Source organism: Hyla sarda, chromosome 2 (assembly GCF_029499605.1).
Source record: "Hyla sarda isolate aHylSar1 chromosome 2, aHylSar1.hap1, whole genome shotgun sequence".
NCBI classification, from domain to species: domain Eukaryota; kingdom Metazoa; phylum Chordata; class Amphibia; order Anura; family Hylidae; genus Hyla; species Hyla sarda.
Window position 1 is genome coordinate 393,946,950 of NC_079190.1, and position 14,289 is coordinate 393,961,238.

General features: G+C 39.8%; 1 protein-coding gene across 1 annotated transcript in view; it reads left to right on the forward strand.

The window, feature by feature from the left end:
- The window catches only part of LOC130356761 (apoptosis-inducing factor 3-like), a 99,136-nt gene that overhangs the window by 50,575 nt on the left and 34,272 nt on the right, over window positions 1-14,289 (forward strand). Inside the window, exons 13-16 of the mRNA XM_056558689.1 lie at window positions 9,591-9,662; window positions 9,997-10,060; window positions 12,234-12,310; window positions 13,858-13,975. Coding sequence (XP_056414664.1) covers window positions 9,591-9,662; window positions 9,997-10,060; window positions 12,234-12,310; window positions 13,858-13,975 — 331 coding nt within the window. The remainder of the gene's footprint in view (window positions 1-9,590; window positions 9,663-9,996; window positions 10,061-12,233; window positions 12,311-13,857; window positions 13,976-14,289) is intronic.

Here is a 14,289-nt window from a genome sequence, read left to right on the forward strand (position 1 = left end):
AATCCCTTATAAGTCCTTCAAACAATTTACCCACAATGCACGTTAAACTTACCGGTCTATAGTTTCCTGGGGAAGACCTAGAGCCCTTTTTGAAGATTGGCACCACATTCGCCTTGCGCCAGTCCCTTGGCACAATACCAGACACCAGAGAATCTCTAAATATCATGAACAGGGGTACAGATATTACTGAACTTACCTCTCTAAGAACTCTTGGGTGTAGTCCATCCGGTCCTGGGGATTTGCTTACATTTATATCACTTAACTTACCTTGTACCATCTCTACATTAAGCCAGTTCAGTACATTACATGATGTGTTACCAGCACTGACCTGGCCAATGTCAGCTCCTTTTTCCATAGTGTATACAGAACTAAAGAACCCATTCAGTAGCTCCGCCTTCTCTTGATCGCCTGTGACAACCTCCCCATTGTCACCATCTTTAAGTTTTTTTTGCACCAAAATTGCTGAGTTTGTCACCAAAATTGTAGATTTTGGCACCAAATTTTGAATCTATGAAAATTCTGGAGGAAGCATCTCCCATAATTACTAGGACCCATACAAGCGATAACTGTATACATAAAATGTGTTCAGGAGTTAAATGTGAGTGCAGGTGCAGTGACCATGAAAAAAAAAATTTTAATTAACATTTTCCAATAATAATTATTTATTTTTAGCAATAATTTAATAAAGAATACCTTTTTCCAAAAAAAGAAAAAAACGATTTCTGTGATTTCTACACTAGCAAATAGCTGGTATGAAATTTTTGATGTGAAATGGATTCTCGCTCCTCTGAAAATATTATGTAAAACATTAAATTCACATAACTGCACCCACTTTAGCAAAACTGGTGTGACTAGTGTAAACCTTGAATCATTCTCATGTAAAACACTTAGAATATATGATGGAAACTTTTTTTGTGCCAAAATTATGGTGCAAAACGCAACATTTTTGATGTAAAGAGTTTTGAATATGACCCCCATTGTGTGTTAGTTTATTCTTTTTTACAAAACAGAACATTTGTATTTACCTCTTTGGAGCGTGAGGGTATTTTGGAGGTTTACACACTATACTATCTATAGGACCTTAGTTGAATTTGTGTTCCAATGAGCAGGGCTGACTTTTCCTTCAGGAAGACCCACATTGTCTATTCTTATTCTAAATGTTCTAACTCTGAGTAATGTCCTGCATATTTTTCTCTGTAACCCCGTCCATGTGTATGTCTTGCATACCTGCCACAATCTGTTATACATGGAGATTTGGCTATTCCTGGGAGTTTTTTTTCCTCATTCCTCTACCATGCCGTTGCTAATCTCACCCGGAAAGATCACTGACTCCACCTCAAGATTAGTCAGTACTCCAGGCACCGGAGAATGTGGCGGCATGAATCACTGTTCTGTGTAGAGCTAAGAAGATTTAACAATTGTAGAAACATAGCCAGGTTTTATTCTCTGCTCAGTACCAAATTTTACCTTAATAATATATTATTAATAGTAGTAATAATAATAATTATTATTTATTATTATTATAGTCTTTTCCCCTTTAAAAAAACATTAGTAAATATGAATGCCCTTTTTGTTTAGTTTTTTTGCCTGTAATGATGTTCTATTACATACAGATATACCTTTGATGTCCTGTACTTAATGCACCAGGTCGTACATGTACGCCCTGGAGTGTTAAGTGACTTAGAAGCAATGAGTGTCAGCTACTATCAGTATTGTGCCTCTTAAAAGATGAGGAGGTTGTGTCCTCAAGGCCAAAATGGCCTGTGTCCTTAAGGTTACATTTTTAAATCAAATAGATCATTCATTTTTGTTGCTTTTGTACTGAAGGGGGGCGTGGCTTGATGTCATGTGGGGGCTTGGCCGTGACATCACATCTCATACGGAACAGAATGCCGGGGCTGAACAGAAATTGCGGGGGTCCCGGTGGCGGGACCTCTGCGATCATACATCATATCCACTATCCTTTGGATAGGGGATAAGATGAATAAAGTCAGAATACCCCTTTAAAGTGGCCAGCAGAGAGGCTAATGTATAATTAAGGGGAGTAACGTGGCAATATATCGGTTTAATATGGCATACACAGGGTAATTGAAGTTGAAGAATTATTTCAAGCACCATAGCCAGTCACTGAGTGGAAGAGAATATATTGCCAGGTAAAAGTGGTAAACACACCAGGGGAGATTAATCAAAACTAGTGTTGAGCGGCATAGGCCATATTCGAATTCGCGAATATATGGACGAATATTCGCGACTATTCGCATATTCTCGTTTTATTTTCGCATATGCGAAAATTCATGTATGCGAAAATTAACATTTGCGAAAATAAACATACAAAATCAGTGTACGTGAAAATTCGCATATGCGAACATTTGCATATGCTAATTTTCGCATGGCAATCTCACACAGTATTAGAGCCTTTTTTACATCACACAAGCTGGAAGCAGAGAGGGATGATCACTGTGATGTGTACTGTGAAAAAAAAAAAACGAATATTCGTAATTACAAATATATAGCGCTATATTCGCGGAATTCGCGAATATGCGATATTCGCGAATAATATTCGAATTGCGAATATTCGCGAGCAACACTAATCAAAACTTGTGCAGAGAAATAGTTGACCAGTTGCCCATAAAAACCACTCAGATCATTTTACTTTTCAGGGTCCCTAGTCTTCTTCTTTTTTTTTTTTCTGCCTTCTTGACAGCTTCTGTTTCCATCTCTATTTTGCTGAGAACAGGGACTCCTTGGTAATGGAATTGATGGGATATTACCAGGAAGACCGCCATTGGTTTATTTGGCCTGTCAGAATCCCCCATAGATTTCTATAGATGTGCTCAGCCATTTTTGTATATCCAATAGAGAGCAGTTTTTATTAAGCTGCCGGTCCATACACAACATGGATATAAGATGTATGTGTGTGTGTGTGTGTGTGTGTGTATATATATATATCTATCTATCTATCAGCGCTGAAGAGGTGAGATTCAATAGAAAATAAAGTGCAATAGTCTGCAATTTACCTTGGTATAGCAATCAATGAGTCAGCTTGAGAGTCGGTAAAGTGCAATACACTGAAAGAAATGTATATGAATGACCAATGCTCAAGGGATGTATAGAACTCAGGCGTGAGTATTCAATAATTGGTAGATACCTGTATCTCCCTGATATTGCGTTTATCCAGTAAGTGGCAGCTTGAGTACGGTAAAGTGCTCTGTGCTGCGGTATAAATGAATAGAACAAAATGAAAAAATGCAGGTGGAAAAAAATTGTATTAATATATAGATATATAATTGTTGGTTTGATATTAGTAAATCAGTACGGTGTACTGGTACTTATAACTGCAGTAATATATAGATACTTGTCCCTAGGTGCAATGCTCTGCATCCATTTTCATAAAAGTACCTGTGATCCTAAGGAATAATTTCTCCCGATAGTTTGATGGGCAAAAAAAGGCATCCTCTCCAATGTGGGGTTATCTTTTCCAGCCCAAAGAATACTGATCCCTCACTTGATGATCCATGTTTGTCTTTTGTAATGTTTGGACAGGGGGTGTCCTTCAAAGCCCCTATTTATATTATATACATGTTCACTTATTCTCTTTGCAAGCATTCTTTTTGTATGGCTGACAGATTTTATTATGTATAACTTAAAAAAATCTATGTTGCCCATACAAAAAGAATGCTTGCCAAGAGAATAAGGGAACATGTATAAATAGGGGCTTTGAAGGACACCCCCTGTCCAAACATTACAAAAGATAAACATGGATCATCAAGTGAGGGATCAGTATTCTTTGGTCCTGAAAAGATAACCCCACATTGGAGAGGAGGTGATTTTATAGCCCAAATGTCACAGGCAGAAAGCTGTTGGATTTTTGAATTAAACACTCTTGTTCCGCATGGATTGAATATGGACATGGAGATATTTGGTTTTTATTAAACATTTACTGTGGACTTATAATCCTATATACATATAAAGAGGAACGGTCACCTTTTTATTTTATTTATTTTTTTTTTTTTTTTGGGATAATTTTATGGCAATGCAGGTATATGTACAATCAGGATCCGGAGCTTTATAAAAGCAGGACGGGACTAAACACACCTTCCCAGATGAAGGAAGTCGTATTACTTCCGAAACACGTCGGATTTTTTTCACCATACTGATTTACTAATATCAAACCAACAATTATATATCTACATATTAATACAATTTTTTCCACCTGCATTTTTTCATTTAGTTCATTTATACCGCAGCACAGAGCACTTTACCGTACTCAAGCTGCCACTTACTGGATAAACGCAATATCAGGGAGATACAGGTATCTACCAATTATTGAATACTCACGTCTGAGTTCTATACATCCCTTGAGCATTGGTCATTCATATACATTTCTTTCAGTGTATTGCACTTTACCGACTCTCAAGCTGACTCATTGATTGCTATACCAAGGTAAATTGCAGACTACTGCACTTTATTTTCTATTGAATCTCACCTCTTCAGCGCTGATTATTATATATACCGTACCTTATATGTTGTACACTTTTATATGGTATGCAGGGAACCATATATCTATAATTGGCAGCTATAACTTATCTCCCCGGCCCTAGGTAGCGCTTGTATATTTGTACACAATATGGATGTTGATGAGGAGTGGTAGGAAAATATTGGCCAAGATTTTGGTAATATGTTAGGGGCTCCAGTGGTTGGACCCCTATAATTTAACCTTTATCATATCTTGTGAAAATAGGTAATGAATGTTATTGCTTGAAAAACTCCTAAAAGAGTTGCCCTGGGTAAGAAAAGGGGTCTGTTTAAGCCAGAAACAGTGCCCCATCTGTCTATGAGCGGTGCCTGGCATTGCAGCCCATCCCAATTGAAATGTATGAGTCTGAACTGCAATAACATTATTTTTCATAGATCCCTTGTGATCAGAAATTAGATATTTTTTTTTTTTTTAAATAAGGTTTTACACTGTAGCTTGCTGTGCCCCCTCCTCTCAGGGTAAAGGGGGTTTTGCTACTTGATTGACCAACTGTATTTGGAACTGTATATTGCAAAATAAAATGGGGTGTGAATGTTTGGCTCAAGGGGCGTAATTAGGAGCCTCATAATCACACATACAAAACGTGATCTCGCCCCCTCAGTTTCCTAACCACAAACTCTAAGGGTCCAATCACACTACAGAATCTCCATTCTGAGAAATTACGCGGGCAGTAGGCACCAGCAGAACAAGCCGGCACTAGGACCACCAGGAAATGTTTCGTCCTCATTGACAGTTATGCAGTCAGGGCAGAATTCCTGTAGGGGGAATCCGGAATCATTATGGCAGGACATCCACTACGGAAATTCCCCAATGGGAAGGTGCAGCAAAATCCATTTGAAATGAATGGGAGGCTGCTGCACTGCAACTTTTGAGTGGAATTCCGTTTGAAAAATACGTAGTGTGAGTGGGTCCTTAGTCTAATAGTCAAAGCTCATTTTGCTGTAAAGTCTCTGCTCATCTGAGCATGCAGTGAAAAGTAAATATATGCTGGGAATGGGAGGGCATAGCAAGAAAGTAAAAACCTAAATGTAATCAGGGCACCTGGGGCTACAAAATGATATTAAAACTCTATGGTTCCTTTTTATGACCGACCACAGGTTCTCTTTAAGTTTATAGAATAAAATGTCGACACCACTAGTCTTATGGTAACAGTGGAGCCATCTGAAAGGTGAAAGCAGATGCTTTTCCTGTATTCCAGGCAACAGTATCTGTTTATTACTGTAATTTTTTTCTTGGCGAGGAGTGAAAGTTTGTGCATTACTTGAAATAACAGTACATGACATGCTGTAAAAATCAGGTCACACTGAAGTCTTTCTTCCTTTATTGTGCTGCTTTTTGATCTGTCCTCGTCACCCAGCGTTACAAGCTGTTCTCATCGGCGATTGCGGCTTGTCAGATACGTTCAATACTAAACAGTGGACGACAACGGATCTGTTACATTTCTGAGCTCAAAATGAAAGAACTTGGCGAATAGCAGGAAATCCAGGGAGTCTCCCTCATATTTGACATGCATGAGAATTCTGCTTCTAATTAAATCAACATTTGACATGATCTTGTTTCCTTGAGTACATTAAAGGGCCAGTGTCATATATATATATATATATATATATATATATATATATATATATATATATATATATATATAAACTATGCAGTGAAAAAAGTGTTAATATATCAGAATAAATATCTTTATGTATAAAATACCACTTTGGAGAATCCCTTCAGTTTTCGGTTTTGGAGATGTACAGTATTTTTTTTTTTATTTAAAAAAAAAAAAAATTATGGATTCAAAACAGAGAAATAGAAATCACAACAGCCAGATAAATTAAAGGGGTTCTCCAGTGCTTAAACATCTTATCCCCTATCCAAAGGATAGGGGATAAAATGCCTGATCGTGGGAGTCCCGCAGCTGGGGATGCCCGTGATCATGCATCTTATCCCCTATCCTTTGGATAGGGGATAAGATGTTTAAGCACCAGAGAACCCCTTTAAACATATGAGGGGGTATTTATCAATGGATTTTTTTTTTTTTTTCGTATCTTTGGTGCAATTTTTTGGCGCAGTGTTTTTTTGGCGCCAAAGTTTGGCGCATTCTCTCCACTGTCGTTTTTTGGCCACACAGGTTCAGGAAAAGTAAGCACTAAAGGTAAAAAAAAAAATAAACACTCAAATGAAAAATAAAATCCATTTCACATGGTGGTTATAAACCCCACAAAAGAAAATAACTCATGTCGCTTGCTGATATACTTCAGGAGGGACTCCGAAATGGCTGCTACAGGGTAAAATACGCTGTCCTCTGTGGGGGTAAGTTCTGTGTAAAAGGCGCTGTGAACAGCTGGTTTAGGCGTTTGCACCAAAATTACTTACAACATACGCCAAATGATAAATTTAGTGCACGTCCGCAAAAACCAAAGTGAAAAAAAAAGCGTTAAAAGAAACTGTCAACAGGCAAAAATGATTAATACCCCTTTATGGGGTGCACAAGGACCTGCTCAGTCCAGCATGTTACCACAACGTAGATTAAAAGGTATACAATAAAATTGCTTAAAGAACATCTGTAGTGCAATATAACTTATCCCCTATCCGAAGGATAGGGGATAAGTTGTAGATTGTGGGTGGTCCGAGCGCTGGGGCCCCCGGGATCTCCTGGACGGGGCCGCAGTAGTATTCTGGAAAGGGGGCGTTCCGTCCCCGCATGACGCGAAAGCCGACACGCCCCCTCCATGTACCCATAGAGATACATGGAGGGGGTGTGTCTGCCGCGGCTTTCTGCTGGGGACGAAACTTCGCTTCCTGCAGACTGCCGCGGCCCCGTCCAGGAGATCCCGGGGGGCCCCAGCGCCCGGACCCCCTCGATCTATAACTTATCCACTAACCTTTGGATAGGGGATAAGTTATTTTGCGCTGGAATACTTCTTTAAATTGAATACAAGAGCATATAAACAGTAGAATTGCAATAAAAAATAAAAATGCCATAATACAGAAACAATAAGACACACAAAGTTCAGTTTATATAATAGAAATTCTATAAAGGAATATAAACCAATATATACTAATTTTATAACTACATTTCTTTAGAGGTTTCAAAGACTCATTTTTCTCTTACTGAGCTCCACATTTTCTGCTTAATCACATACAACTATACAGTTAAAGGAGTATATTGGTGCCTGACAACTTATCCTCTATCCAAAGGATAGGGGATAAGTATCTAATCTGCACTGCACACCAGCTCTCCCCAGGAATGAAGCGTGTTGATTCCCACACAAAGCGGCGGCCGATATGCCCCCTCCATGTATCTCTACTGAGAGTCAGAGATGTACGAATGCTATATCTCCTGCTCTCCCATAGAGATACATAGAGGGGGCATATTGGCCATTGCTACCCGCGGTGGTTGACGCTCTCCTTTCCTGGGGAGAGCCTGTGTGCAGTGCAGGAGAACGAGGGGGGGGGGGGTCATGTTGGCCGGTCCAACAATTGCAATTTTGGCCTGAAGAATTCTGTCTTTAGAAAGCCCCGAAGCACAACCTGATGTTGACTGGAGGCAGACGGAAATATGTCATGAAAGAAAAAATAAACAAAAACAACCAAGGAGCGCTCCTTTTAAAAAAACAAATTAAATGTTGTAATCAGAATCGGGGAATAGAATGTGACTCACCTGGTGTAGGTGGTGATCCCTATATTTAGAAGACCACCACTAACACCTCCAGAGCCACGTTCACGTAGTACAATAATATATCACTCCTCCACCGATACGGTATCCATATAGGAGATCGCAGGGATATCCAGATATACCTCAGGTAGATCCGTAGAAATGAAAACATGAAGAAAAAAATATAGGGGAACATTTTCCAAGCGCTCAGAGAAGTGTTTAATAATCTTACACAGTGTATTATGGATAAGGACTTACTCCACAGTGGGGGGAAATGTTATTAAAACGTATCCCCCCTCCTAGTAGGCACATCAAACAGGTACAGGACCAATGACAGTCACAGGCTTCCACCCAGGTTACTGACCGATTCCGGACCAAGGAGAGCAGACCACTGAGTCGGCAGGCTGTAGATTCTTAGTAGTTTATTTGACACATGCGACGCGTTTCTGAGGTATTTTATTGGCTTGCGCCACCTCCTTCATCAGGCATATAATATATATAATACAAACAGTTTAAATACCTTCACTCTGGGTCTTCGCATGTAGCGTCTTCCAGGCGGTTCCGCGTGACATGTGACGGACTACTAAGAATCTACAGCCTGCCGACTCAGTGGTCTGCTCTCCTTGGTCCGGAATCGGTCAGTAACCTGACCTGGGTGGAAGCCTGTGACTGTCATTGGTCCTGTAACTGTTTGATGTGCCTACTAGGAGGGGGGATACGTTCTAATAACATTTCCCCCCACTGTGGAGTAAGTCCTTATCCATAATACACTGTGTAAGATTATTAAACACTTCTCCGAGCGCTTGGAAAATTTTCCCCTGTATTTTTTTCGTCAAGAAATATGTCATGGACACTATCTGTTATTTTTACATTTTGGGCCTTTAAAAAAAAATAAAAACATTCCATTACGCCCCTGAAACAAGTCCCAAGTGCTTCATTGTGTAGCTCTGTGTCTAGTGAGGGGTCACATTATTATTGCAGCCAATTACTGTCTGCAGCAGACGATTAGGAGTAGAGCTATAGGTGGTCAAGAGGTAAAGTGGGCCAAAATGTGTTACAAGGGCCCTCTGCCACATAGGAAGACACAAGTGTTACAAATAAACATGTTAGTTTGGAGATTCCACCTTGGGCCCCAAAAGCTTCATGTTACACCTCTGGTGACAATCTATCCTGAGTGATCTCACCACTGCGGGCAGCCATTGTCTTCAGTGGTCACATGATATGTCTTTATTATGGACTCGAGAAAGATGTGAGCAGGGCAGTGAAACATCAAAGAATGAGGGACTAGTATATTAGAATTAGTTTTTTAGGCCTAAAATTGTGCACAAAGTTGTGTGGCTCTGCACAAACGTATTAACCCCATAGTTTCACAAGTCTTAACCTGTAGGTTTTTTTCTGTTACAGCTGCTAAAGGAGCGTGGAGTAAATTTTTACATGAGGACAGAGGCCAGAGAGATCCGGGGAAGTGATGGACAGGTAAGACCCCTGTAGGATTACCTAGACTTATTCCATTTCATAAGTCAAGTAGCAAAAAAGTATTCAGGTATTATTGTAAACGTTATTGTACAGAGAGGGGCTTTTGACATTAGGCCTCCTTCGGACACACAATTAGTTTTGTAGAGGCCTGAAACCCTGTTGTTACTAAAAAAAAAAAAAGTGTTTTAGTAAATCTGTGCCCACAGCTGCATGAATGAAGCAGCCGGACAGTACAGAAGTAACTTACTACAGTATTATGGTATTCGCTTTATACCTTGGCATATTGAAGCCGCATGACTTTACCTGACAGTAGCTCTTCTTTGTTTCTTCATAGGTAAAAGAGGTCATTCTGAGAAATGGAACTCAACTTCCTGCTGATGTGGTGGTTGCTGGAATAGGTCTGTTTCTAATAACTCAAATTCATGTAGATAGCCTACGGCTGTGTGTTTAAAGCTACATTTCCAGGATGCAAAGCTGATGGGGTGTGCTCCATTTTTTGAGCTCCACAAACCCTACTGATCCACAGGTTGCATATCTCTCTTACAGGATAAATATTATAGGTGATCATATGAAGTCTAGCACTGCTGGGTCAGGATGTCAAATACACTGAAAGGGGTATTGCAGGATTTTTTTTTTTTATCTGACTGTAAAGTCAGGGGCTGTAAAGTTAGTGTAGTTCATAAATAGTGTCTGCACCTGTGTACCTGATAGCCTGGATAGCCTCACAATACTTATGTGATCTTTGCCCCGATGTTTATTTTTAACAGCATACAAAATGAGTGTCGTCTTAGGTTTTCCCAGGCTGCAGTGCAGCCCGAGACAATCCATCACTAGTCAGGTGTTCAAAGGAGTCTTTCTGCTTTAATGGGTGGAGCGACCGCTGGGTGGGAAGAAGATCATTCTGCAGGGAATTGTACTTTTGCAACAGCTGGAGGCACCCTGGTTAGAAACACTGGTCTATTAATTACAGCACATCATGGTAGGGAGTTAAGGTGTGCCTTAATGGGTGGGGTGGGAGGAAGAAAAGTGACCTCACATGTACAGACAAGGGATCATGGGACTTGTAGTTAGAGGGAGGGGACTCCAACAAGAAATAGCCATTTCACAAAAAGATAGCCACAATGTTATGTTGGTCTTATAACATTTAGCTTCAAGACAAGCACAAATTCTTTCTAAGCATGTCCATTACTATCTGGCAGGTAAGTATTAAAATCACCTCATGGTGGATAACCCCTTTTAATATACACTTCATTTAAGGGATTAAATGTTATAAAGATGACCAAATATCTTGGAGTTTACAGTAACGATCTGCAGTAAAAGTAATGCTTCAAGCTTAACATGTATAGAGTTAGGGAGCATGTACGTGGCATATTCTGGAATCCATGCAGTATCTGAGAAGTGGTGCAGGGCTGTAATAGCACTTACTGCACAATTGTTTCCTGGGTATAAAACTCTGTGAAACTGTTGCATACAAGGCCCTATACAGCAGCATGAAATGCTTATGACTCCTTACTATTGCCATTGTCATGTTGAGCGTTATTTCAGTTTCCTGTATATTTAAGGTGTACCTGTGGCCTAAAAAAAACCTGTAGACATGTCAGACATTTTGATCAGTCAGGGTCTTAGTGTTTAGACCCTGGGCAATTGGTAAAACATGTGGTGAAAGAATCACATTGCTGAATTTTTCTCTCCTTGCTCTCTGTGTGCATTGTGTACATTGTAAGTTCGACTTTGCCACATGGCACAGAGCCGGAAGAGAATGTGCTCCTGGTTCTTTTTAGAGATTGGTTGAGGTCTGAACATCCGGATCCTGATAGATCAAACTTTTGACATGTCTCCACGATGTTTACCAAAATTTTTGATTTATTGGAATCACCCCTTAAAATACCACTCTTGAGGAAACCGTTTTTTTTCTCCCCTCCTAGCATTGGTACGGTAAGAGCAAATTGGCAGCCCAACTTCCCATCTTACTGAGCGGTTTCGTTTTCCCCCTATGATGCCAATCATCCATCATGTTGGAATTTGTCTGCAACTTGCTGTCATGCAACTGGGATTTGGGTGTAGAAAAATAGCCAAATTGCATTTTGCATGTGACTTGCAAATTGCATGTGACTTGCTTTGAAGTCTCATCGTGACCACAATGACAATGACTAGATAAGCTGCCACCTGCTCCACTCTTCTACATCACTTTTAATAAATCTCCTTAATTGAATGCAAGTGCACATGGATAGGGTCATATAATTCTGCTATGTTTGTTATATGATATATATATTATATACCGAAGTGAGAGAAATGTCATATTTACATCTGGTTGACTGGGTAGAGGGTTTTTATGGGAGACTTGTTTTATGCTTTGTGTAGGGGGGGGGGGCTTCTTTGTTGGAAAACCTTTATTATATATTTGGTGAAACAATAGTTGTTTGATCAGTTAAAGGTTCTAGCACCTTCATAAGGTGCTGGTTGCATATGACATTTTGGTTGGGCGTAGTATAGGTTTATAAAGCCCTCATGTAGCCATGCATCAGCCACAAAAATGATAAGTTGGCTATTAATTGTCTATCTTATTCCTAGGTGTAATGCCTGTGTCCACCTTCCTGAAAGGCAGCAGAGTTGCTGTGGATACTAGAGGAGCGATCTATGTAGACCAGGTGCGTCATATCAGCCATGTTCTGTAAAATTGAATTCCATGCACTGGGGTATGTGCATATCCGTGAGCAGTCTCGTATACTTTTATTTCATGTGAGGAGATGGTTACAGCCAGGAATAAAGTCCTGCAGGAACACGTGGGAACTGAGTTCCTGCACTTTTTTTTTCTTCTTACAGCAAGAACACCGTTTTCATTAGCAAGAGTCCTGCAGGACCAGTCCTTTAGTGGAAGAGTTCCCATACTTTTTTTTTTTTTTTTTTCCCCTGGTTACAGCATTTTATTTCTTCAAAGGAGCTGCAGAAAATGTTTGCAGAAGTATGCAGTTAAAGGGGTACTCCGGAGGAAAAAGATTTTCAAATCAACTGGTGCCAGAAAGTTAAGCAGATTTGTAAATTACTTCTATTTAAACATTTTAATGCTTTCAAGCTGCTGTATACTATAGGGGAAGTTGTGTAGTCTGACCACAATGCTCTCTGCTGCCACCTCTGTCAATGCCAGGAACTGGCAAACCTCTCCTGCTCTGAAGAGTTCCTGAAATGGACAGAGGTGTCAGCAGAGAGTACTATGGTCAGACAGAAAATAACTATACAACGTTCTCTGGAGCATACAGCAGCTGATAAGTACTGGAAGGATTAAGAATTTTATATAGAATATTTTTTTTCTGGCACCAGCTGATTTGAAAAATGTTTCCCCCCTCGAGTACCCCTTTAAATCCGCAGGGGTAAACCTGCTCCAAATCACAGGGACTTTGAACTTTTCACTCCAGCAGCATGTCCCTCTCTAAAACAATGAGAAAAATCTGTGACAGACAATTCGAATTTACAGTCCTAAAATGCGCCCCCTCCCTTTTCTTCAGACAAGATGAAAATGTGTCTAAAACACAATAAATAATTGAAGTATGGCACAATGAGAATTCTTAGTGAGCCATATCCTATTACCTGGTGGTCACTGGGATTTGCAGTGACCACCAGGTAATACCAGTGATTCCCAACCAGTGTACCTCCAGCTGTTGAAAAACTACAAGAATGCCCAGCATGGGAGTCATAGTTTTGCAACAGCTGAAGGCACATTGCTTGGGAAACCCTGATCTAGGCATACAGATGAGCAGATGTCCTAGGGGTCACACACTGGAGAATAAACTTCATTCCCTTATCTTTGGTTATTGGTATGAATACAACTGGGTAAAATGTGTTGCTACTTTTTAGGACTGACAGCCTAGCCCCAAATATACCTAGTGAGCTTACATCTTCATATGTATTCCTATTTATTGCAATGTTTAGACATATATGTACATCATGCACACCAGTAAACCTTATGTATGTAGAGATTAATTTACCAGTGTGATCCCATCTTTGGGGATCAGGACCACAAATAACCACAACAAAATATAGCTGTGGTTTTATGCACTTGGAGAAAAGGTGCATGATAAAATTGATATGTGGGAGGAAAATGATGGGAACTCCGTTATAACAAACATTAAAACAATTGTCACATAGTAATAGAAGAATATGATTGCTGGATCTCTGCACTGTATTATTTTCCCTTCAGTTTATGCGTACCAGTGTACCTGATGTCTTTGCTGCTGGGGATGTCGTATCGTTCCCTCTTGCCATGATGGATGGACATAGGGCCAATATTGGACACTGGCAGATGGCTCACTCTCATGGTATGTTGTATTTTGTAAATTATTCTGAAATGTTTGTCTTTGATAAGAAAAAGGTTCACTTAACACATTTAACTTTTAGCTGTGACAGCCCAAGAAAAAAACTGTTAAACAATCACCATGTGATTGATTAACGATGATCGATTATTATTATTACCAGTAATCATTACTACAAGAATACATTTACATAATCACTGGGAGGAACATTAATATTTAACTTTACTAAGGAACTCCCTATGTCCTATGCCTGTCAGGACCAACATTGCATTAACTGGGGCTAATGAATATATACTCATGGGCCTGGACCTATTAAAGAC